The sequence below is a fragment of the Talaromyces rugulosus genome, chromosome VI, assembly GCF_013368755.1.
Source record: "Talaromyces rugulosus chromosome VI, complete sequence".
Classification (NCBI taxonomy): domain Eukaryota; kingdom Fungi; phylum Ascomycota; class Eurotiomycetes; order Eurotiales; family Trichocomaceae; genus Talaromyces; species Talaromyces rugulosus.
Window position 1 is genome coordinate 511273 of NC_049566.1, and position 21438 is coordinate 532710.

The following is a 21438-nucleotide window of genomic DNA, read 5'->3' on the forward strand; positions in this document are numbered from 1 at the left end:
GTATGACTAGAATTTTCCGGCGCCAGGACTCATCCCCCTCCACGGTCTAATTTATGCCTACCGAATCCCTTGCAAAAATATCTTAAACGACCCAAGATGGATGATGATATCACCGTTTGCCTCCAACGGATTGGCCCCGGTAATCACAAAAATATGCGAAATTTCGGTGACTCCAGGAGCTTCTATTGGAGTGAATACATATAAAGGCATGTGGACAACTCTCAAGTCGGACTTGGACAAAGATCGTAATCCTAATATCCCCTCTCGCCCACTCGATCATTATACTGGAAAGTATTACAACAAAATCCATAACTGGTTCCTGGATGTCAACGTTGGCGAGAACAAAAATTTGGTATTTGAATTTCAAGGTTGGGCTAGCGAAAAGCACCAACTTCGTCACTATAAAAAACGGCGTCTTTACATGGGAAATGACAGCGGAAGAGTCGATTGCTAGAGACCGTTGACCCGATCTTGCTGCGTCAGTTTACCTGTTTTATTTCGAATCCAATGACAACGGGATATCAATGCACTAAAGTGGATACATGACTGGGCAGTTCCTGAAGGTGAAATCTTTACAAAGAAGAATCATGTCATGTCTGTTGACAACAGTCAGAAAGTCGTTGAGGCAAACAAGTAAGTTTGATTTGACCATATCGGAAGACTTTGTCTTTTGAAATGACGTTTAAGGCGTTCTAATACCGAAATAAAACAAAAGGGAATTTCACGTGAATGGAATGTCGGCCAAAAGTGAGCTATGAGATTACAATCAAATTTGTTGGTGTTTAGAAGACTTTGCCATACATGTACATCCATATTCATAAGTATATACATGAGTGGTTAATCCTTGACTTTTGTTTCTTGACTTTCTTTTCCAGCCTTTAATTATCAAATTCAACTTCCGGGGAAATTACATGGATGTATATGAGCCTCAGGAGAACTTTACATAGGGAAGACGACATTTGAAAATAGTCGGCCTTCTATAAGCGAAATTTAAATAAATACCACACTTTGATGTTTTTATAAAATTCCCCAAGCTTATCAATTGATCCTTGAAGTAGTGACTGAAATATTAATCTAGCTGAAACAGCCAAGGCCCGACCGTAAACAGCTAGGCCAATTCTAGCATGGAACCATATTTTATTATATCAAACATGTTGATATTATAATAACTATCTCTAAAATACAACAAGCCAGCAGCATTTTGACAATCCTAACACATGAACAAAACTCCGTATGTACCCGTTGTATTCGGTAGACGCAAATCGCTTGGTCTCGGCCCATGAAAGCCCCCCACTGCTCGCTAGCTGGGCTGCTAATTGTTAGTGACTGGCACCTGATTGCCTGCTGACCCAGTGAAAAGACCCAAGTCCCAAACTAATTCCCCGGATTGGCAGATCGAGCGAGAAATTCGGCCTTGAGGGATAGGCCTAGTATTTGAGCACTAGGCTTTTTCCGTCGCACTACTTTAATTACCAGTGCGGCCAGCCATCAGGGGGAGGAGCGAAGGAAGAAAAAACTAAAAGAATAAAAAGAGCCGACTTTTACAAAACGAACATCGTTTTTCTGTTTCATCCACTACTCCACAACATACCATATACGATAATTCGATCGTCATCCGGTTGTGCGATCAACCGCGCCAAGATCCCGACGTCATTGATCGTCCCCTTAAACGGCCTCCGAACAACACAGCCAAACCTTGAATGAATTATTCCCCCCAACCACCCTCTGCGTCTTGAGGCAAGACGAGACTGCACATCCATCGCGGGGTGTCAATATACCGGTTATTGTTCTTTTTGGGCATACTACGATAAAACTTTATCACACTAGGGACGACGGACTTGATTGCTTCTGGAATATTTTCCTGCGCGAGTCCAGTCTTCGACCGCACACAACAACAAAGAACACAACTCGCATAGCGAGGCAGACAGGATGGGGGAGCGTTCGCAGAGATTGCGGAAATCGAAATTTCCTTTTCACGCGATATCTATTTTCCTGGTAAGCGCTGACTTTGTCCTTGTCCCGAAAATGGGCCAGCGAGCTAATGAATGGGTATGTTTTCACAGTTGACCGTACAATATGCTTCGTCCGTCGTTGTAAGTCGCAGTCTGACGTATCGCTCGTTCGTCCGTTGCTAATATACTCGCCCTAAATGCAGTTACTCCATTATTCGAGAATTATGCCCGCCGTGGGTGGAAAACGCTATGTGACCTCGACTGCCGTCTTCCTGACAGAAGCTATTAAACTAGCCATCTCCTTGACGGTGGCGCTGTACGAGGTTTCCAAAAAAGTCCCTCCCTCGATGCCGGCTACATCGCTCTTCTTTTCTCTGATAAACTCCATCTTCTCGGGCGACAGCTGGAAGCTCGCTCTCCCCGCCGTCCTGTTCACCCTCGCAAACTCCCTTCAATACATCGCGCTGTCAAACACGGACCCGGCCACGTTTCAAATCACCTACCAAATCAAGATGCTCGTTGCGGCTGTTTTTGCCATTTTGCTGCTTCGCCGGAGTATTCCAGTGCGCAATTGGGGACTGTTCTTGTTCCTCATCATCGGCGTGGCCCTGCTCCAGTTACCCGGTCAGGAATCAGACGAACTTGTCGCCCACGACGACTATCTGCATTTCCCTCGGTCACTGGAAGAATGGAAACAACGGGCACGAGCACCTGCGGCAAACCTGCAGAAGCGATCTGCTAGCTACGAAGGTATTGAAGAAGATATGCTGCTCGAGCACCCGCCCTTGAACCGACGCATTGGTTTACTTACAACCCTGTTTGCTTCTGTTGCCTCGGCTCTTGCGACGACATATCTTGAGAGAGCGTTTAAAGACAGCGCTTCGCCAAAGTCGGTGTGGATGCGGAATGTTCAGTTGGCTCTCTATTCCGTCTTTCCGGCTCTGTTTGTCGGCGTCGTATTCCTCGATGGCGAGACGATTGCAACCCAGGGCTTTTTCGGAGGTTACAACTGGGTCGTCTGGGCGGTCATTGCGACCCAGACTATCGGCGGCATTGGCGCTGGTTTCACTATCGCATACACGGACAAGACTGCAAAAACCTGGGCAACCGGCTTCAGCATCGTTTTGAGCATGATTACCAGTCTGTCTGTGTTTGACCTACAATTATCGGCTAATGTCAGTACTTGATCACCTTGCATTAGACCACATTTGACTAACACTCTTCTCACCTGCAGTTCTCCATCGGTGCGGCCATTGTCTTGGTTGCAACTTTTCTCTACGGCAGCCAGCCCTCCAGCATCCCCGTCAAAATGCGCCCTCCGCCCATTCGCATTGAAAGTTACGAAAAGGGCGAAGATGGCTCGGGGGTTGTGTCGCCTCCCAACGATTTCTCTATCAAACTTCCTACCACCCCGTTGCTGTCTGTTGCCGGGCTGTCATCGTCCAGGCCAACGTCGCCGAGTCATTCACGAGTCAAGTCCAACCAGAATGTCCCCGGCGGTGGATATTTCCCTAAGCTTGAAGAGTAATCGGGGATTTCTATTATTTCAGCAAAAGTAGTGTCCATTTTATTCTCCGCTTCTCCGATATAGAGTATAATATCATGTTCGGGTCGATAGCTAGATAATTCCTAGGATCTAGCTTTTACTATTCTTGGGAACAAAAAAGAATGGAGGAAATATATGTTTCAGAGAGCGAGAGAGAAAATTAGATATAAAAAGGCGCAGTACACTTATTGGTTTTTTTTCTTCTGTCTGGCTATTTGTATTTGAGCGCTTGTTCTGCCCAGGGGGGTTTGGCTATAGCATGGGATTATTGGGGTTGTTTCTTCGTACCTTTCTTCTATCATGATTTACGATTGTTTGCTCTTCTTCTCTACTTCATATCTACACAAAATCCGTTGTAGAAATTCAGTATTCGGCTATTTGCTTCATATTGTTGTTGTCTTGTTCAGCATCCTGCTGTTGATGGACTGACTGGCCAAATAAGGAAGGCGCAGTTGCTCCTTCCCAAACCGTCCACGTCGGATCCCGCAAACTTACTCTCGACGTCTTCTTCAACATCTTCTCTTTTTCGAATACAGATTGATCCCTACCTTTTTGACATCGTAACAGGAACCCTTGAGGATGTCCGCAGAGTACTTCCTCTCTGGCCCCGTCCGCCGCCAGCCTCTTTTGCCCATTGATGACGATATCCCCTTTGATACATTTGGTAAAAGACGTGTCTCGACAAACTCATAGCGCAGAAAATTCCGACTAACTACTCTCTGCTGTTCAGACCGAGAGCTGCTAGCTGAGCTTACAGAACAACAAGGCTTCCAAGATCATGGCCCGTCTTCTAGCTTTGCTCGCTTTCCTTCTTCCACGCAGACTAGGCATGCGTTTCGCACCCCGGCAGGAGATCACACCTCACAGTTCGTGGGAGGATGTAGGTCGATTTCTCTCGAGTGTATCAATAAGTTCTTGCTGATCTGGTTGTCTAGTGTCTGCTCCTATAACGACTCCGGTTGTAGGGCAAGAACCGAGTTCCGAGGATACCGGTGGTCTCCAGTCTAGCCCATTGTTGCGGTACTTTAAGCCAAATAAGCCAGGGACATCTGCAGCTTCAAGATCCTTGGACAGTCGCCATATATTAACTGGTATTGATGACGATTTGGATCTGCAGAATAGTCCATCGACAGGAAAGGGACGCGCATACCCAACTCATGTTGACCTACCGCATCAAATATCGTTGAGCCATGCGCCCCCTATAGTACAAGGTATCAACCTCATTTCGACCCAGCAACTGCCCGACCGCTTTCGATCTTTGTTCCCTTTCCCTCTATTGAATGCCGTGCAGTCTAAATGCTTCCCTCATGTTTACCAAGATGACTGCAACATAGTTGTATCAGCTCCAACGGGCAGTGGTAAAACCGTGATTATGGAGCTGGCAATCTGTCGTCTGGTCAACAACTTGAAAGATGGTCTGTTCAAAGTGATATACCAAGCCCCTACCAGGTCTCTCTGCTCGGAGCGTTTTCGGGATTGGTCTACAAGGTTTACATCCCTTGGCCTGCAGTGTGCTGAGTTGACTGGTGACACGGAATATTCCCAGCTCAGGGCAATTCAAACGGCCAGTATCATAGTCACAACGCCGGAAAAATGGGACAGCATGACAAGAAAATGGAGGGACCATTCGAGGCTGATGCAACTTGTCAAGCTCTTCCTCATTGATGAGGTACATGTTCTGAACGAGAGTCGCGGAGCTGCACTCGAAGCGGTAGTGTCTCGGATGAAATCTGTGGGCTCTAATGTACGGTTTCTTGCTTTGAGTGCCACGATCCCAAACTCGGAAGACATTGCCACTTGGCTGGGCAAGAGCGATACTTTTCAGCATCTACCAGCGCATAGAGAGCATTTTGGCGAGGAATTTCGCCCAACAAAATTACAAAAGTTTGTGTATGGGTATCAATGCAATGGCAACGACTTTGCTTTTGACAGATTCTGCGGGTCCAAGTGAGTTGGTTTTTAGGCTGCCATGGGTCTTCGTTTTTGCTTACTGGTGTGGCTGATTAGGCTACCTGAGATTATCTCCAAGCATTCGAAAAGAAAGCCAGTTATGATATTCTGTTGTACGAGGAATTCTGCTATTGCTGCGGCAAAAGATCTCGCCAAATTGTGGACCAATACTATTCCTCGTAAACGGCCTTGGCCAGTTGGGCCCAAGATACCTATTGTCAAGAATCCAGACTTGAAAGGAAAGTGGTCTTTTCAAAATAATATCGGCACTTTTGCTAACTTCTTATAGCTGTCATTGGTGCTGGCGTCGCTTTTCATCATGCCGGGTTAGAAAGTGATGATCGCCACGCCGTGGAGAATTCTTTCCTGAAGGGTCAAATCAGTATCATTTGCTGCACATCTACTCTCGCCGTCGGAGTCAATCTCCCCTGCTACTTGGTGATAATAAAAAACACAGTTTGTTGGCAGGATGGTGGGTGCAAGGAATACTCAGATTTAGAAATGATGCAAATGCTTGGCCGCGCTGGTCGCCCGCAATTTGATGACAGTGCTGTCGCAGTCATACTGACCAAAAAAGACCGTCTTTCATATTATGAGAAATTAGTATCGGGAACGGAACAACTAGAGAGTTGTTTACATCTGAACCTAATAGACCATTTGAACGCGGAAATTGGACTCGGCACGATCGGAGACCTCGAATCTGCTACAAAATGGCTCGCTGGGACATTTTTGTTCGTGAGGCTAAGAAGAAATCCCACTCATTACAAATTGAAGGAGAACGCCGACCGCAGAGATGAAGACGAGATGCTTAGGCAAGTGTGCGAAAAGGACGTCAAGCTTCTCCAAGAATGCGGCCTTGTCACAACGGAGGGTTCGTTGAAGTCGACTCCTTATGGAGATGCAATGGCCAAGTACTACGTCAAGTTTGAGACTATGAAAATTCTACTTGCTTTGCCTCCCAGAGCAAAGGTTTCAGAAATTGTGAGTCACCTAAACATTTCCTCTTGTTTTCTTCGCTGAAAGATGTAGCTTTCCGCAATCTCACAGGCCGACGAATTCCGCGAAATCCGGCTTAAAGCTCCTGAGCGTCCTCTGTATAGAGAGATTAACCGTGGCAATGGCATCAGGTTCCCTATCAGAGTTGACTTGTCACAGCATGCACACAAGGTTTCTCTTCTTATTCAGTCTGAACTGGGTGCTTCCGAGTTTCCCTCCGCGGAGCAGTATCAAAAGCATAAATTCCAACTTCAGCAAGACAAGACAATGGTTTTCACCCATGTTAACCGCCTTCTTCGGTGTGTTGTTGACTGTCAGATTCACAACGAGGATGGGATCGCTGTCAGGAATGCTCTTGAACTTTCCAGGAGTTTTGCTGGTCGGGCCTGGGAGAATTCGCCTCTTCAAATGAAACAAATTGATCAAATCGGAATTGTTGCTGTCAGAAGGCTGGCTAGCGCTGGCATCACCAGCATTCAAGAGCTGGAAGAAACGGAGGCGCATCGAATCGACACGTTATTAAGCAAGAACCCTCCCTTTGGGACAAAACTGCTCTCAAGGCTTGCAGATTTTCCAAAGTTGCGCGTGACTATCAAAATGATAGGAAAAGTGAGATCCTCTCTGCTAAAACATATTGAAATGGCTCGACTGACAATCACAAAGGCAAGCAGGTGTAGAAGGTCTGTTAGCGTTAATCTCAAGGTTGATATTGGCTTCTTGAACGAAAAGCTGCCCGCATTTTTCCAGAAGCGTCCAGTCTATGTCTGTAGTCTCGTGGAAATATCAGGTGGTCGTCTCGTGGACTTTCGACGAATGAGGTGAGTTGCGAAATTCTTGGTGGAGTGTGGTCTAACCAGGACAAAGTGCACAGAAACTCCAGAATGGACATGAGATTTTGTTCAATGCTGAGTTGACAAGCTCTTTGCAGCACATAACATGCTATGTTATGTGTGACGATATAGGTAGGTAAAAATCTAGGTCGTCACTTTCCATAGCCCATGCTGAAGTTATTAGGCGGGACATCTCAATATGCCAAGCTTAATCCTGATATACCTGTAGGGATGTTTCCCAAAGACTCATTCGATGAAGGAAGCAAGATATCAGACAAATTTTCAATGAACACGTCGAGAAGAAGGAGCAACGATGCTTCAAAATCAACACGACCTTCAAACAGAGGTGACGTCTTTGAGGATGATGACTTTGCAGATGATGATTTTCTAGCTGCCGGTATGGAAATGTTTGATTTAGTATGGTCTTTTGCTGATTAGATATATGTAGTGGAAGATTTTGACCGGAGCGAACGACCTTCCAAGTTGACCTTTTCGAAGAGTCTCAAACCTGACCTGAACCCAAGCTCCAGAATGAGACAAAACGATCCTTTCAACGACAATGATCAACAGCAGTCGGCAGTGCTTGTCAATGGAAAATACAAGTGCAATCATAAATGCAAAGACAAATCAGCGTTTGCCTTTCCTACTCTATTACACCCGGTCCATGCTAATTCTTGTGCAGGTGTAAACACTTTTGCTGCCGCGAGGGATTAGACAAGCCTCCAAAAGTCTACAAAAAGGGGCCTTCGGCAGAAATGACTCCAGCAAGAAACAGTCAGCTCAGCCTTATAGACAGTGTTCGGAAAAAGGTAGACAGCTCACACCATTTACAGGGCGTTGTACTCATGACTACCAGAACTCTATCGACTTGATCGACCTCTCTCAACCCAGTCAACCAAAAACAAATATTTTAAAAGACATGATTGGTACAAAATCGTTGGGTTGTGAAGTTGCACCATCAAAGGCTACTAGAATGGCAAATTTGGATCTCGCTGTATCGCAATCAGCGGCGAGAAAGTTGACATTTGAAGCCGGGGGGTCTGTCAACAAAAAAAGAAAGAGAAAGCTTTCACGGAACCGACGGGGGTCATCCAGTGAATATGGTGACAGTGATCTAGAAAAGTTCTTTGCTCCATCCGCGATTTTGCCACAACCAGACAATCAGACTTCAGCAGAGAGATACGATCCAGCTATAGAGGATACCGGAACTGACAGTACAATTGAGGGCATTGATACCGACTTCGAGTTTGTTGATGATACCAAGAGATCGGCCACATATCCATCCACACCACATCGGACTTTAGACAGTGTGCCCGGGTTTCTGATCGATTCGAAAGACGGGCAGTCACCGAGTATTTCCCGGACAGCGGCTATACATAATCCAGAATTTCCAACTCCGACAAACGGGGGAGGTACTCAACAAACCTTCCACTCAAATGACATCATGGAAAGAGAAGACGCAGTGAAACGATGCAAAGTGAGCGAGGCCATCGAAGAGAACCTTGACCAGTCTTGGCTCGAGGAATTTGGCGATATTGTCAACTTTACGGGGATTTAAAGGGGCCAATGGCATTTGAGGCTTGAAGATCGCAGTTTGATCTGAGATGGATGCTATATGGGTTATGGTCACTATATCTACATGAAAGCCGGATGGAATGGCTGAATAAGTTGCGAGATTTATAAGTCAGTGGTATCTCATATATATATATATATAGTACAGAATAATAATACATAGGCAATAGTTAGTATACATTGAATGCTCAACCCGAAATTTGTGCTTTACATTTTATCGTCGAATGTAAATGTCGGTGTAATGGTATTATTGGCAGGCTCCTGGGGAGATGAGGGGCTTTGGACTATTTCAGGCTTGAAACCGCCAGCAAGCCCGGTAGCCTGAAGAATCGACCAACGGATAGCACTGATACCCAGACAATTCCGGCTCGGAGGAGAAAGCTTTGCGAGTGTGGTGCAGCCGAGCATCTCGCCCAGGCTTCCGGGACCCGCAGCAGCACCAATCGGCTGGATAATTGGTCTCAGTTCTTCCATTACCTTCTTGAGATTCTTGAGTTTGCTGCGTCTGATCTCGCGCTTTCCATGGGTGAACTCTTTGATTCCCTTGTTGAGTTTTGAGACAAGAATTCGGTCGAGTTTGGATAGGATGATCTGGTGGGAGATGCCGTATTGGCGGAATAAGGATAGAATTTCCTTGTCGGTGTCTTTGAGACCGTGTAGAGAGTCAATGAGAAGATATGTTCGTCGAAGTCTGCGAGCCGTCAGTTAGAGACTAATAAAAGGTTGTCGTGTCGTGTATACAAGACATACTGTTTTCTTTGTTGTAGATATTTCATGATTTCAACACCCCATTCCCTGCGACTGGATTTTCCATATCCAGGCATATCAAGTAGCACAATCTTGGACTCTCCTCCCTTTGTACCTCCAATCCCAAAAGCGTTCATCTCCGTTGTCTTTCCCGGTTGCTTGGATGTGTAGCATATTTCTGATTCGGTAAGCGCATTGATTATCGAGCTTTTGCCAACATTAGACCGCCCTATGAACGCGACTTCCGGCTCGTTGGAGTCAAAGGGAATCGTGCGAAATTTGGCCGCAGAGAAGAGCTTGACGGGGGAGTGGCGCGACCGCTTGAAGATCTTATCGGCGTATTCAAGGTCTTCATTGCTGGGAGGAATCGTGTCCCAGTACGCTGCCAGGTCGGTTGACTCTAGATCGTCGAATTTCTTGGGTGCGTAGACTGAGTTTACATCGGTGAGCCTTTTCATCACCGGGGGTTCAAATGTTTTGGTGGCATGTGATCGTTTCGGCTGGAGGCGAACAACCCCGCGGAGGCTTGCTCGACAAGCTGTGCATATCAGGGTGCGACCGACCATGATGGGCCGTCTATCCTGTTGAAGCTGCCCAATGTTTGATGGGTGTTGACTCTATGAAGTCTTTTGAAGATTGACGGGAAAGTTAAACCGGAGCTCCACCCGTCGCGCTAGTCTCCTCCGAGCCTCAATCTGCGGCCAACGCAATTCCCCGCCCTTATCCTTGACATCACCGAGTTCCAACAACAAGCTGCACACTTGCGTTGTCGGATCGCCAGTTATATTCTATATTCTAGTGAGAACAGCTGCCAGGGCTCGAGCTCTGTCGTCCGGCGGCATGATCAATGCTGTGTTAGTTTTTAACAACAATGGGGAACCACGCCTGACCAAGTTCTATACACAACTTGTATGTATGCGCCACACGTCTTTAATCCTTGATCCAGATCTCCCTTGCTTGTGAAATATTTTCTAGTGAATACTTACTTATTGTATAGGACACCCAAATTCAACAAAAGCTCATCAGGCAAATATACGACCTGGTCGCCCAGCGTCCACCATCGGCATGCAATTTCCTCCCTCTCCCACCGCTACTTGTGCAAGGCGCAAGCTCCAAAGCATCCAGCGGCCCATCTGATGCGCCCACGCAAATCACATATCGGACCTATGCCACACTGTCTTTCATTATGATCTCGACGTCTACCGAATCCCCGCTCGCGCTGATCGATCTAATACAAGTCTTTGTCGAGGCGCTCGACAAGTTGTTTGAGAATGTTTGCGAGTTGGATCTTATTTTTGGATACGAGTCAATGCATGCCACGCTTAGTGAAATGATTGTCGGTGGTGTCGTTATCGAGACGAATCTGGAAAAGATTGTGGCGGGCGTTCGGGCTCAAGAAGGCACGCGAGGGAAGAGGAAGGCTGTGGATGCTGCCAGTACTGTTGGTCGTGCAGGCATAGTTGGCCTTGGCGGATGGCGATAGCTGTTTGCTGGTGATTGATTGACTGATTGACTGATATTTCAGGTGCTACTTTTGTCTGACATGATATGATGTTTGCATTTCCGGCGTTTTTATCTGTTTTTTTCTCTCTTAATGGAGCATAGACAATATCTTGGAGCATATATTAACTCACGATCTATCTTTGACAACCCAAGTTTTATCTTTTACAGCCAAGTTTCAAGGCTGGATGTAATACTTTGAGCAAGGAACAGATTTGATTGGCCATCTCCAAATCGAGGATCTCGGGGCTAGCCCTAACGCTATTCCGTAATGGTATACGCAGCACCACTAGCGCCTTAGCCTTTTCAGCTACCCATGATTGGCTCTACCGACCCACCGCCTTCGCTTATTGTTCGCGCACGACTTCTTTATCCGCCGGAGCTCGCTCGATTTTCTTCTTCTCTTGCCCTTCGTCCAGCCGACAATCAAGTGCATTATCCAGCACCCGACTCAATAATCGACCATCCGACAAAATGGTAAGCTAAACAATTTGATTTCGACTCTTCGCGAGTCTTCCTAATGAGCTCTACGAGAAAAAAGTCCACCACTTTTTTCTCGGTTCAGATGTGAAATACCATCTTGACTTGTCCACAAGAGATGTAAAAAGTCTTTTGTCGACTAAGCAATTCCGCCAGTTTGTTTCTTTGCAATTTTTCATCTCGATGGACATTGCATAGAAGCAGGCTGGTGATGATTTGGCTTGAGCCATGATGCCGGTGCTGTCGTGCGATAGAAATGTCTACAACACTCCGGCTCATGTTCGCTCTGTAGAGTTCAAAGAAGATCTGCAGCACTTATTGATCACAATTTGCTGATTTCTTCTTTTCTCAATGATAGCCTCCAAAGGGTAAGAAAGTTGCCGCTGCCCCCTTCCCTCAGGGTAAGGCTGGTGCCAGCAAGAAGACCAAGGTTCGTAATTTTTTCCCCTTCTGTCTATATTACCAATCCACTAACTTTTCTTGTAGAACCCTCTTATCGAGAAGCGTTCCCGCAACTTCGGTATCGGCCAGGATATCCAGCCCAAGCGCAACCTTTCGCGTTTCGTCAAGTGGCCCGAATACGTCCGTCTTCAGCGCCAGAAGAAGGTCCTGAACATCCGTCTCAAGGTCCCCCCTGCGATCGCCCAGTTCTCCAACACCCTCGACCGCAACACTGCCGCCCAGACCTTCAAGTTCCTCAACAAGTACCGCCCCGAGTCCAAGGTTGAGAAGAAGGAGCGTCTGCTCAAGGAGGCCACCGCCGTCTCCGAGGGCAAGAAGAAGGAGGATGTCTCCAAGAAGCCCTACGCCGTCAAGTACGGTCTCAACCACGTCGTCGGTCTCGTGGAGAACAAGAAGGCCTCCCTGGTCCTGATTGCTCACGATGTCGACCCCATTGAGTTGGTTGTCTTCCTCCCCGCTCTCTGCCGCAAGATGGGTGTTCCCTACGCCATCGTCAAGGGCAAGGCCCGTCTCGGAACTGTCGTCCACAAGAAGGTGAGATCTAATTCCTGTTTCTTTTTGTTGAAGTATCTTTTTGCTAACTTGACGACAAGACCTCCGCCGTCCTCGCTCTCACCGAGGTCCGCTCCGAGGACAAGTCCGAGTTCTCCAAGCTCATCACCGCCGTAAAGGAGGGTTACTCTGACAAGTACGAGGAGAACCGCCGCCACTGGGGTGGTGGTATCATGGGCTCCAAGGCCGTTGCTCGCCAGGAGAAGAAGCGCAAGGCTGCCGAGGCCGCTGTCAAGATCTAAATGTGAACATGAACCAACAAAAAGAAATGACAAAAGTTTCTCTGATCTTTTAAAACAAGATATCACTGTGCATCGGAGTTCCTGGTTGGTCGGTCAATATTATTTATGTCAGACAAGGAACGGAGTTTCTTCATTCTTGTGCTGTCATAAAAAAACAGAAAAATCCAAGATCTATCATGACTCTCAAGGCATTCATGTCGCTTTTATACTTTTATTTTTTCCCTCTTCGGATTTGCAGATACCCCGCATGAAATGCCATCTTTTCTCTTCTAATAATATTTCCATCTGTGTTTTTTTCTACAGATGTGATAAATAGTAGTAGATGAAGAAAGAAAAGTCTAAAAAACGGCGGTACTCCTTTCCGAGAGGATATTACTACGTACTCCCATATCTTTGGTAGAACTTGTCAAGTAGAATACTGGTAAAGCAGTAAATTGCAGGGTATTGGCGTATGAAAGACGATGTAAATATCGCAGGAAACAAAGATTACTATGAATAACATGCAGTACACACAGACTTGAAACAAAAAAAGAGAACATGCTTATAGACAAGACACTGATAACAGTCCATTCCCTCTATACCAGCCAACCAGCCCAAAAAAACAAGACCCCAAACCCCATTCTGTCTGTTGAATGCAAGGATATTACAAAATAGAATAAGAAAAAATAAATTATGTTCGTGAAGGTCATTCATTGCATTGGGGTATCTCTTCTTATATTCTTCTGTCTCGGTTTTTTTTTTCCTCTTCTTTTTTCGGAGTATTTTTTTTTTTCTTTAGTGAGGGCGAGAGAGACCTTGTCGTGCCTAAAAAAAGAAGAAAGATGTTAGTTCAACACTCACGTTTGTTGAAAAAGTCGACTCGCCTTCATTTGTTCGATTCTGGCTTTTAATTGACTTGTAACCTCGGCCGCACGTTTCCAGTTCTCAGCTGGCTCTGTTGATCGTGCCGGTGCGGCCGGGTGTTCCTCGCCATTGTTGCTGCCAGTAGATGCATACCGAGCAGTTGGCCGGCTGGGGCTTCCTCTACTTGAAATTCCCGAACTGGCTGGAGGGCTAAACTTCCTGCGGCCAAAATTGGGCTCGAAATTCGAGTCGTGGCTCGGTGATACCAGGCCGTTGTTCTCCTTGTCATCACTGGGACTTGAAACGTAACTGCGAGGCCGGGCACCATCAAATCTTGCCCCCATTTGCAGACCAGAGCGTGAGCTGTTGCTATGGTATGCCGCTGGGTCTGGAGATAAGGGAACACTTTCCACGGCTCCTCCCCCGTCTGCCAAAACAGGCGGCGGGCTGATGGCTGCGGCACGGACTGCTCGAGCCAATTCACGCTTAAGACGCTCGATTTCACGTTGCTGTTTCTGCACCGTCTGCTCCGCGGTCTCGGCGTCACTGCGCGCCCGTACCAGTTGTGTCTCCTTGGCTTTGATGCTCAAGACGTCTCGGGTGTGGTCTTCAATAAGCTGTGCGTTCTGGTTCTGGAATTCGTTGATCTGAGAGGTCAATTTGGTCTTTTCCGACTTGAGTTCTTCGTTCACTGTGGTAAGATGATCTCTTTCAAGACGGAGTTCTTCCAATTCAGCCCGCTCGACAGCTGCGAGACCAGACACAGCGGGGGCGGCTGCAGGAGGCGCTGCATCAACTACTGCAGCAGGTTTGCCAATTGGACGGCTAGTCAGCCCTCGTCCCAAGCCAAATTTCGGTTGTGCTAGAGCCGGGGCTGGCTCATCAAGAGGCGGGCTTGCTGCACGACGTTGGGGAGATGCTTGAGGAGCGGCTGCTCCACCGACACCAGGGATGCGTCTTTGCATCTTCAGCCCGGAACCAGGGGTGGCAAGGCCGGATTTCGGAATGCCTCCAGGCCGTGCAAGGCCGGGTCTGGACACAGCTTTGGGTTTCGGAGGCGGTGATGCTTCCTCAGGGGCAGGAGGCGGCGGTGCAGCAGCAGGGGCTGCTTTCTTCACAGCGGGCCGTTTGGTGCCTGGAGCAGCCTTCTTCGCAGGCGTAGGAGCGGCTTTCGGCGGGCCAACAATAGGCTTAGGACGATCTTTAGCCTTGACTTGAGCGGTGTCGAAGTACTCCTTGATCTTCGTCTTTCGGATATCATCCAGGCCATCAAGGTAAGGGTTCATGGCACGTTCGCCCAAGATCTTCATCAAAGTTCCCAAAATCTCCGCTCCTCCTGATCGAGTCACTTCACTGGATTCTGTAAGAAGTCTGGTGCCTGCCTCGGCAATGGACTTGACCTCTGGCTTTTCGGGAACACTTCGTGTTGTTCGAAGACACCTGATGAGGAACTTGAGCGTCTCCTGTTTGACCTGGGGGTTCTTGTGCTTCAAAAATTCAAGTGTCTCTTCCAGACAGTCAGACAGGCTGGTGGAAGCAAACACCGAGTCCAAGGCTTGACCTAGGGCATCTGAAACGGACTGTTTCTTTTCCTTTAGACGTTCTAGCATCGGGGACATGACCACCGATCGGTATTTTCCGAAACTTGATCGCAATCCTTTGGCGAGCAAGTCTATACAGTTGGCTGCGATTGTGACAACAGCAACGTTTGCATCCTTCATACATTTCGCAAAGGCTCTTGCGATCTCGTCAAAGTGCCCGTCCTGGATGCGAGGCACGTTAATAGCGTTGTAGAGCGCGTCCAGGGCTTCCTTCCTATCCTTCCACTTTGACGAGCCGAGTTTCTCATGAAGGTCGGCGGGAATTCTGGGCATCACATCAACTGGCTCTGCGAGGTCGATTGGCTCAGCATCTTCCGCGCCATCGTCGTCATAGTCCTGGCCGGCATCCTGGTCACCGTCATCTCCACCGCCCACAGGCGCGGTGGCTATTGCGTCTTGCTGTGCCCTCGTCAGACGTTCCTGTTTTGGCGACGGTTCCTCTTTAACTTTATCAAACAGCTTTTCCAGATCCTGTTGCTGGACTGGTTTCAGATCGCCCCAGAACACTGGTTTGATTGCTTCTTTCAGCCATCGGTAGAGTTCCACGGTCAGGTTCTGCGATTCAGCACGAACGTTCTTATCGGCATGTCCAAAGACCTTGGGCAGGGCCTTGAGAACGGGCTTGGGGTCGACTATCTTGCATCCGTAGTTATGGTATATCGCCGTAAAGGCTGCTAGAACTGCAGCGATAACTTTTGGTTGCTTGGCCGATAGACTAGGCAGCAAATCCTCGATTACGGGGTCGGCCTTGTCAAGTTCGATACAAAGTAGGAGAGCTTCGAGCGCGTTTGCTTTGGCAGCCGGCCGTGCCGAAGACAGACCTTTCTCGGCGATAGGGGCGATTGTGGTAGCTCGTGATCTGTTTATAGGCAGTGAGAATTAATAAGCGCATTGTTTTCGGGAATGAGAAAGCTTACCTTATGCAAGCCTGAGCACCACCATATTTAAGAAAGGCGCAGTAGGCTGCGAGACCTTCTTGCTGGGCGGCGACGTTGGAGTCGGCAACAGCACCTTTCCACAGACCGGAGTCTAGCAAAAAAGGGCGAAATACGGGTGCCGATTCATCGGGAGTTTTCTCAAACTCTTTGGCGGCGTCTTCGTAACCCTCTTTTCTCACTTTCCAGATCTGTAGATGTCATATATCAGCATTATACCCCTGTAGCGAGAGATTGTGTTCGGCACTGCGGACCTTGTGTGTGAAGCGTTCCGGTAAAGGCAGGGACGAAAAATCTGGTTCGCCTTCCGCCATTGTGTCGGGATTCGGGCAGTTCAGGCGCTGCCAGAGCTTTTATCTAGGAAAATGGCATAAGTAAGAGTCGCATAGAAGGGTACAACCAGATGACAGTAAACGTGAAAACAAATGTGGGAACGACGAGGTCGCGCGCGGGCAAGTAGTAGAAGAAAGACAGATAGCAGAACAGTATGCATACCTTATTCTTTCAGAGCGCAGTCTGTATGTTCGATCTTTGCGATGCGACTGGAGCAATACAACAGATGCAGGCCTGTCGTCGACTCGTGACAATTGTTGGCAATAGAAGCGGGGGGAGCGCTGGTCATGTGGTCGTGGCTCGCAGGGAATGAGAGGAAATCCGGGGCCATAAAATATTCGGCAGCAGAGTCAGGGCCGAAGTTCTCGATGTTTCCTTGGTCGATATACAGCGCTGGAGGCGACGTCGAGCAAGGCGCGAGGTGGTTTAGTGTTTGTTGCTTGATGGTTCAGGCACCAATGACGGTCCATGTCAACAAAAGTCGGTTCGGGCCCGTCACCAGGGGAATAGTCTTGGCGCGTGCCTGAGGCTGCCATTTTACGTCTACTTATGTACATAAATGATAGACTACAATAGACGCAATCTTGAATCAATGTTTTTATTTATTGATTCTAGTGCAAAACTACATATGTAGTAACCGTCTATATAGCACGGTTTATCGGCTAATACTAAAGGTATCTAGATTTTAGATCAATTGTTTCAATGTTATCTATATATATATTTATTAATATAGCTAATGCACTAGTGATTAATTCTAGATCAAGTAACATTTGAAACTAATCATCTCCAGATGTCATATTCCAGATCTAATTATCAATCATTCCATGTCATGTTTCACTCGTACCTGTATAACCCAAATATTGAACAGGCGGGGTAGCAGTTGACGACTCCACCATTTACCATCTCCAACTTCTTATCTCACCTACAACATTAAAATGTCGACTACGCACAAACAAAGAAAGCTGATATGGCCAAATCCCACCCAGAAGACATCTCTCGCCTCTGCACGGCTCTGGCCACCAAAGCCTCGCAAGACCCCGGCCTCCCAGTCCCCAATCCCACGACAGCATACTGGCAAAGCGAAGTGCACGAGCTCGCCAACCACCAGTCCGCGACTTTGCCCGCGACGGCCGACATTGTTATTATCGGATCGGGCATTACTGGAGTGAGTACCGCGTATCATTTACTGCAGCAACAGCCCACTTTCGCAATCAGCATCCTCGAGGCGCGCTCGCTGACCTCGGGGGCGACGGGTCGGAATGGTGGGCATTGTAAAGAAGTGCCGTATGTGGATTACCCCGAGCTGAAAGAACTACATGGTAGGGAAGGCGCTGGGAAGATTGTCAAGTTTCGTCTGGCGCAGCTGGATGCCTTGCTGGAGCTGAGTGCGAGTTTGGGATCAGAGGCATCGTCTGCAGTTGTGCGGCGAGTGGACGGGTTGGATGTTTATTATGACCAGGAAGTCTTCGACAAGATGAAGGAGAAACTGGCGGACTATCTGGCGGACTTTCCAGACCAAAAAGACACCTGGCTGGTGTTTGAAGGAGATGATATCAACGAGGTAGGATTTCTATCTATACATACATCAACCTGTCTAACATTGAGCAATGGCAGAAATTCGGCACAGTCAACGCAGTAGGATGCATGACTGGCCCGGCCGGTGCTCTATGGCCGTACAAAGTCGTTGGAGCAGTCACAAGTTACCTGTTCAACAGCCGGAAATATCCAAACTTGACCATTGAAACACACACGCCAGTCGAGAGTATAAGCACTACTACTTCCTCGGCGTCAGCCACACATCCTGTAGTAGTCAAAACATCGCGAGGAGAGATCCACGCAAACTACGTTATCCACTGCACAAACGGCCATGCTGGCCATCTTCTTCCAGGCCTCAGAGGCAAGCTCTTCCCGATCCGCGGGCAGATGACACGACAAGCTGCGCCTGCCGAGTTCCCACGGGTTGGGGATCGGCGTTCGTGGATTTTGCACTATGCGCCGGGTTATGATTACATCACGCAGTCGCCGTTTTCTGCTTCGGGCGATATCTATATTGGTGGGGGTCTGCTCAAGGCTTTGTTGTCGGGGAATGTCACGGTTGAAGATGCGGATATCGGGAATGTGCGAGATGACCTGCAGAGTGAAGAAGCGCTCAAAGCACTCGAGACGGCTATTGAGGAGCGCTTTCGCGGTGGCAAGGGAACTCGCATCCTGGATAAGTGGACAGGGGTTATGGGGTTTACAGTGGACGAAGCCCCCATAGTGGGAAGAGTCCCGGACGATATTTCTGGGCGGAGGGCGTCGAGGGAATGGGTAGCTGCAGGATTCTGCGGTCATGGCATGGCTTATTGCTGGCTCACAGGAAAAGCTGTTGCAGAGATGCTTCTCAAGGGGGAAGACAGCGTCAACGAATGGTTTCCTACAGAGGAATATGCCTGTTCGAACCAGCGGCTACAAAGGACTACACTGCACGACAGTCTCTTGTCATTTATCGAGACTGTGGCATAAATGCTCCTGTAATACATGTATAACATTGAAAGTCTTGATATTTTTAAGAGGACATATTTTGGTTGGTTAGTAGAACTTATATATACTTGTATTTCATCATTGCCCAGCAGCCGCAACCTCCTTTTCCAACTGCAAATACTTTTCCTCCGCGCCCTTGATGCACGCAATATTGGCACCCAGTTTGTTCAAAGTCTCTACATACTCGTCGTATTCATCAGAGTCAAAGACGATACCACCTCCAGCTTGTAGGTAAGCAACGCCGTCCTTGAGAAGCATCGTGCGCAGGGCAATGCAGGTATCCATGTCACCAGCAATCTCGCTCGATCCGTCCGCACTTGACTTGTCGTAGCCAAAGTAGCCCACAGCGCCGGCGTAGACGCCGCGTTTCTCGCCTTCCAATTCAGCGATTAGCTGCATGGCGCGCACCTTGGGTGCTCCGGACACAGTACCGGCGGGGAAAATGGATCTAAAGGCATCGAATCGGGTCTTATCCGGACGAAGAACACCTGATACTTGGGAAACGAGATGTTGCACGTGAGAGAATCGTTCGACAACCATCAGTCTGTCGACCTGCGTGGTGATGGGATCGCACACTCGGTTCACGTCGTTTCGAGCCAGATCCACGAGCATGACGTGTTCGGCGCGGTCTTTCAAGCTGCCTCGCAGCTCGGCGGCCAGGGCGTCGTCTTCCTCGGACGTCTTGCCTCGCTTGACCGTGCCGGCAATTGGGTGAGTGATGATGCGGCCGTTTTCTTCCTTGACCAGCAGCTCTGGACTGGCACCCACGAGCTGGAAGTCGCCGCAGTCGATAAAGAATAGATAGGGTGAAGGGTTGACGGAGCGAAGGTGTCGGAATAGGTTGAACGGGTGTAGGGTGGTCGGACGAGCTAGTCGTTGCGACGGCACGGTTTGGAATATGTCTCCGACCTTGATGTGCTCCTTGAGCTTCGTCACATGGCTTTCGTAGCCTGCTTGGCCGATATTCGATTTATACTCTTGGTTCGGAAGAATAGGGCCCTGCGGCGGAAGCGGGATATCTGGATGTAGTAGAATGTTGATTTTCTCTTGGATCACCTGTTGGCCCTTTCGATACGCCTCCTCTAGCTGAGCACCCCCTGCAGTAATGGGGATATAGGTGATGATTTTGACAACCTGGAAAAAGTGATCAAACGCAACAATGGTATCGAAGAGCATAAAGAGGGATTCGGGGACGCCGAGCACGTCCTTGAGCGGGCGAGCCGTCGTGGGCTCAAAGTATCGCACACAGTCGTACCCGACATATCCAATGGCGCCGCCGGTCAGGGGAGGGAGTTTCAGTCCTGGTATCGTCGCGCTGCGGACCTCGGACAATTCTTTCTCAAGAAGCGGGAGCGGATCGCACTCGGGGCCGTGGCCGAGGCCGGTTTTGATGACTTTTCTAGGGTCTGCACACGAGTTAGTATAATATATATATATATATATATATATATCTTGAGAGAGGAATATGTACCTGCGCCAACAAAGCTATATCGTCCTATGGTCTCGGTCGTCGCGGCACTCTCATATAAAAACGACAGTTTCGATCTACCCAAGGGATTAGACAGAATTCACACAGAATCCAAGCACACGCACTTGGCAGCAATCTTCAGATATGCAACAGTTGGCGTGAGAAGATCGGCAGGAATCGAGGCGGTCAAGGGGAGCACATTTGGAGGGTATTGAGAATTCAGCGATTTGGCGACCACTTCCTGTGCAACGTCGAGAGACGGCACGACTGTTGCCTGAGCATGTTAGTTTTGAATAGCGAGAGAGTGAAAACGACGAGCAAAAGAAGAGTAGAATGCTTACAGGCGCCGTCATCTTGAGCGGAATTCGCACTGATGAATATCAGTGGGATGGTGGGGGGCAGGTGTTGCGTTGACCACGTGCACGCTCGACTCGGCTTTCAATGCGTGAGGAGGAAGGAGAGCTCGCTGAGAGAATATACCACAGAGGTCTTTTTTTTCAAAGTTGTTCTTCAGCACAATTCCCAGCTGAGCCAGCTGCCATAAACACGAGACGATGCGGTGGGCTGAATGAAAGCTGCTGCTTGACTCATCGCCGCACCGGACTAGTTATCGCAGCCCCACTGCTTTTTTCTCCAACGGCCCAGAGCGGTTTAGCGCGGGCAGCCTTCGTGCAAGTTATGCAGTGGTATAGGATAGATTACTGTTATGCATTATTATAGAAAATATACTGGTATAGTTTCTGCTCACCCCTGCATTGTTCCCACAAATCTGTCTTGCATTTTTTTCCACCGGGTTATGCTTAAATGCGCCGTTAGACTGGCCCTATATGCATACATGGAGATCCGCCCCGAGTGTCACAGACTTCCAGTATCTCACATATTCAATTCCCGTTGATACTGTCTTAT

The 21438-nt window shown here is 48.3% G+C and overlaps 7 protein-coding genes across 7 annotated transcripts; 4 read left to right on the plus strand and 3 right to left on the minus strand.

Moving 5' to 3' along the window:
• Positions 1-1929: 1929 nt before the first annotated feature.
• On the plus strand, positions 1930-3480 carry TRUGW13939_10521 (uncharacterized protein; the record flags this gene model as incomplete). The annotated part of the gene is made up of 4 exons (XM_035493632.1): positions 1930-1995; positions 2064-2093; positions 2156-3127; positions 3187-3480. 4 exons carry the CDS (start codon positions 1930-1932, stop codon positions 3478-3480), a joined length of 1362 nt encoding a protein of 453 aa, XP_035349525.1.
• Positions 3481-4077: 597 nt separating this feature from the next.
• TRUGW13939_10522 (uncharacterized protein) lies at positions 4078-8832 on the plus strand (the record flags this gene model as incomplete). Its single annotated transcript, XM_035493633.1, has 12 exons — positions 4078-4162; positions 4229-4378; positions 4434-5445; positions 5506-5627; positions 5738-6429; positions 6478-7053; positions 7108-7262; positions 7309-7406; positions 7459-7671; positions 7723-7906; positions 7957-8083; positions 8131-8832. The coding sequence occupies 12 exons, from the start codon at positions 4078-4080 to the stop codon at positions 8830-8832; spliced, it is 4116 nt and encodes a 1371-aa protein (XP_035349526.1).
• Positions 8833-9053: 221 nt separating this feature from the next.
• Positions 9054-10159, minus strand: TRUGW13939_10523 (uncharacterized protein; the record flags this gene model as incomplete). Its single annotated transcript, XM_035493634.1, has 2 exons — positions 9054-9537; positions 9597-10159. 2 exons carry the CDS (start codon positions 10157-10159, stop codon positions 9054-9056), a joined length of 1047 nt encoding a protein of 348 aa, XP_035349527.1.
• A 235-nt stretch (positions 10160-10394) lies between these two features.
• Positions 10395-12829, plus strand: TRUGW13939_10524 (uncharacterized protein; the record flags this gene model as incomplete). Its single annotated transcript, XM_035493635.1, has 5 exons — positions 10395-10502; positions 10591-11034; positions 11932-12003; positions 12060-12569; positions 12629-12829. Coding segments are annotated over 5 exons (1335 nt in total), but the record flags the coding sequence as incomplete, so codon positions are not given.
• An 842-nt stretch (positions 12830-13671) lies between these two features.
• Positions 13672-16522, minus strand: TRUGW13939_10525 (uncharacterized protein; the record flags this gene model as incomplete). The annotated part of the gene is made up of 3 exons (XM_035493636.1): positions 13672-16132; positions 16191-16399; positions 16463-16522. Coding segments are annotated over 3 exons (2730 nt in total), but the record flags the coding sequence as incomplete, so codon positions are not given.
• Positions 16523-17508: 986 nt separating this feature from the next.
• On the plus strand, positions 17509-19046 carry TRUGW13939_10526 (uncharacterized protein; the record flags this gene model as incomplete). The annotated part of the gene is made up of 2 exons (XM_035493637.1): positions 17509-18102; positions 18156-19046. The coding sequence occupies 2 exons, from the start codon at positions 17509-17511 to the stop codon at positions 19044-19046; spliced, it is 1485 nt and encodes a 494-aa protein (XP_035349530.1).
• A 96-nt stretch (positions 19047-19142) lies between these two features.
• TRUGW13939_10527 (uncharacterized protein) lies at positions 19143-20885 on the minus strand (the record flags this gene model as incomplete). Its single annotated transcript, XM_035493638.1, has 4 exons — positions 19143-20470; positions 20536-20609; positions 20658-20806; positions 20874-20885. The coding sequence occupies 4 exons, from the start codon at positions 20883-20885 to the stop codon at positions 19143-19145; spliced, it is 1563 nt and encodes a 520-aa protein (XP_035349531.1).
• Positions 20886-21438: the final 553 nt, after the last annotated feature.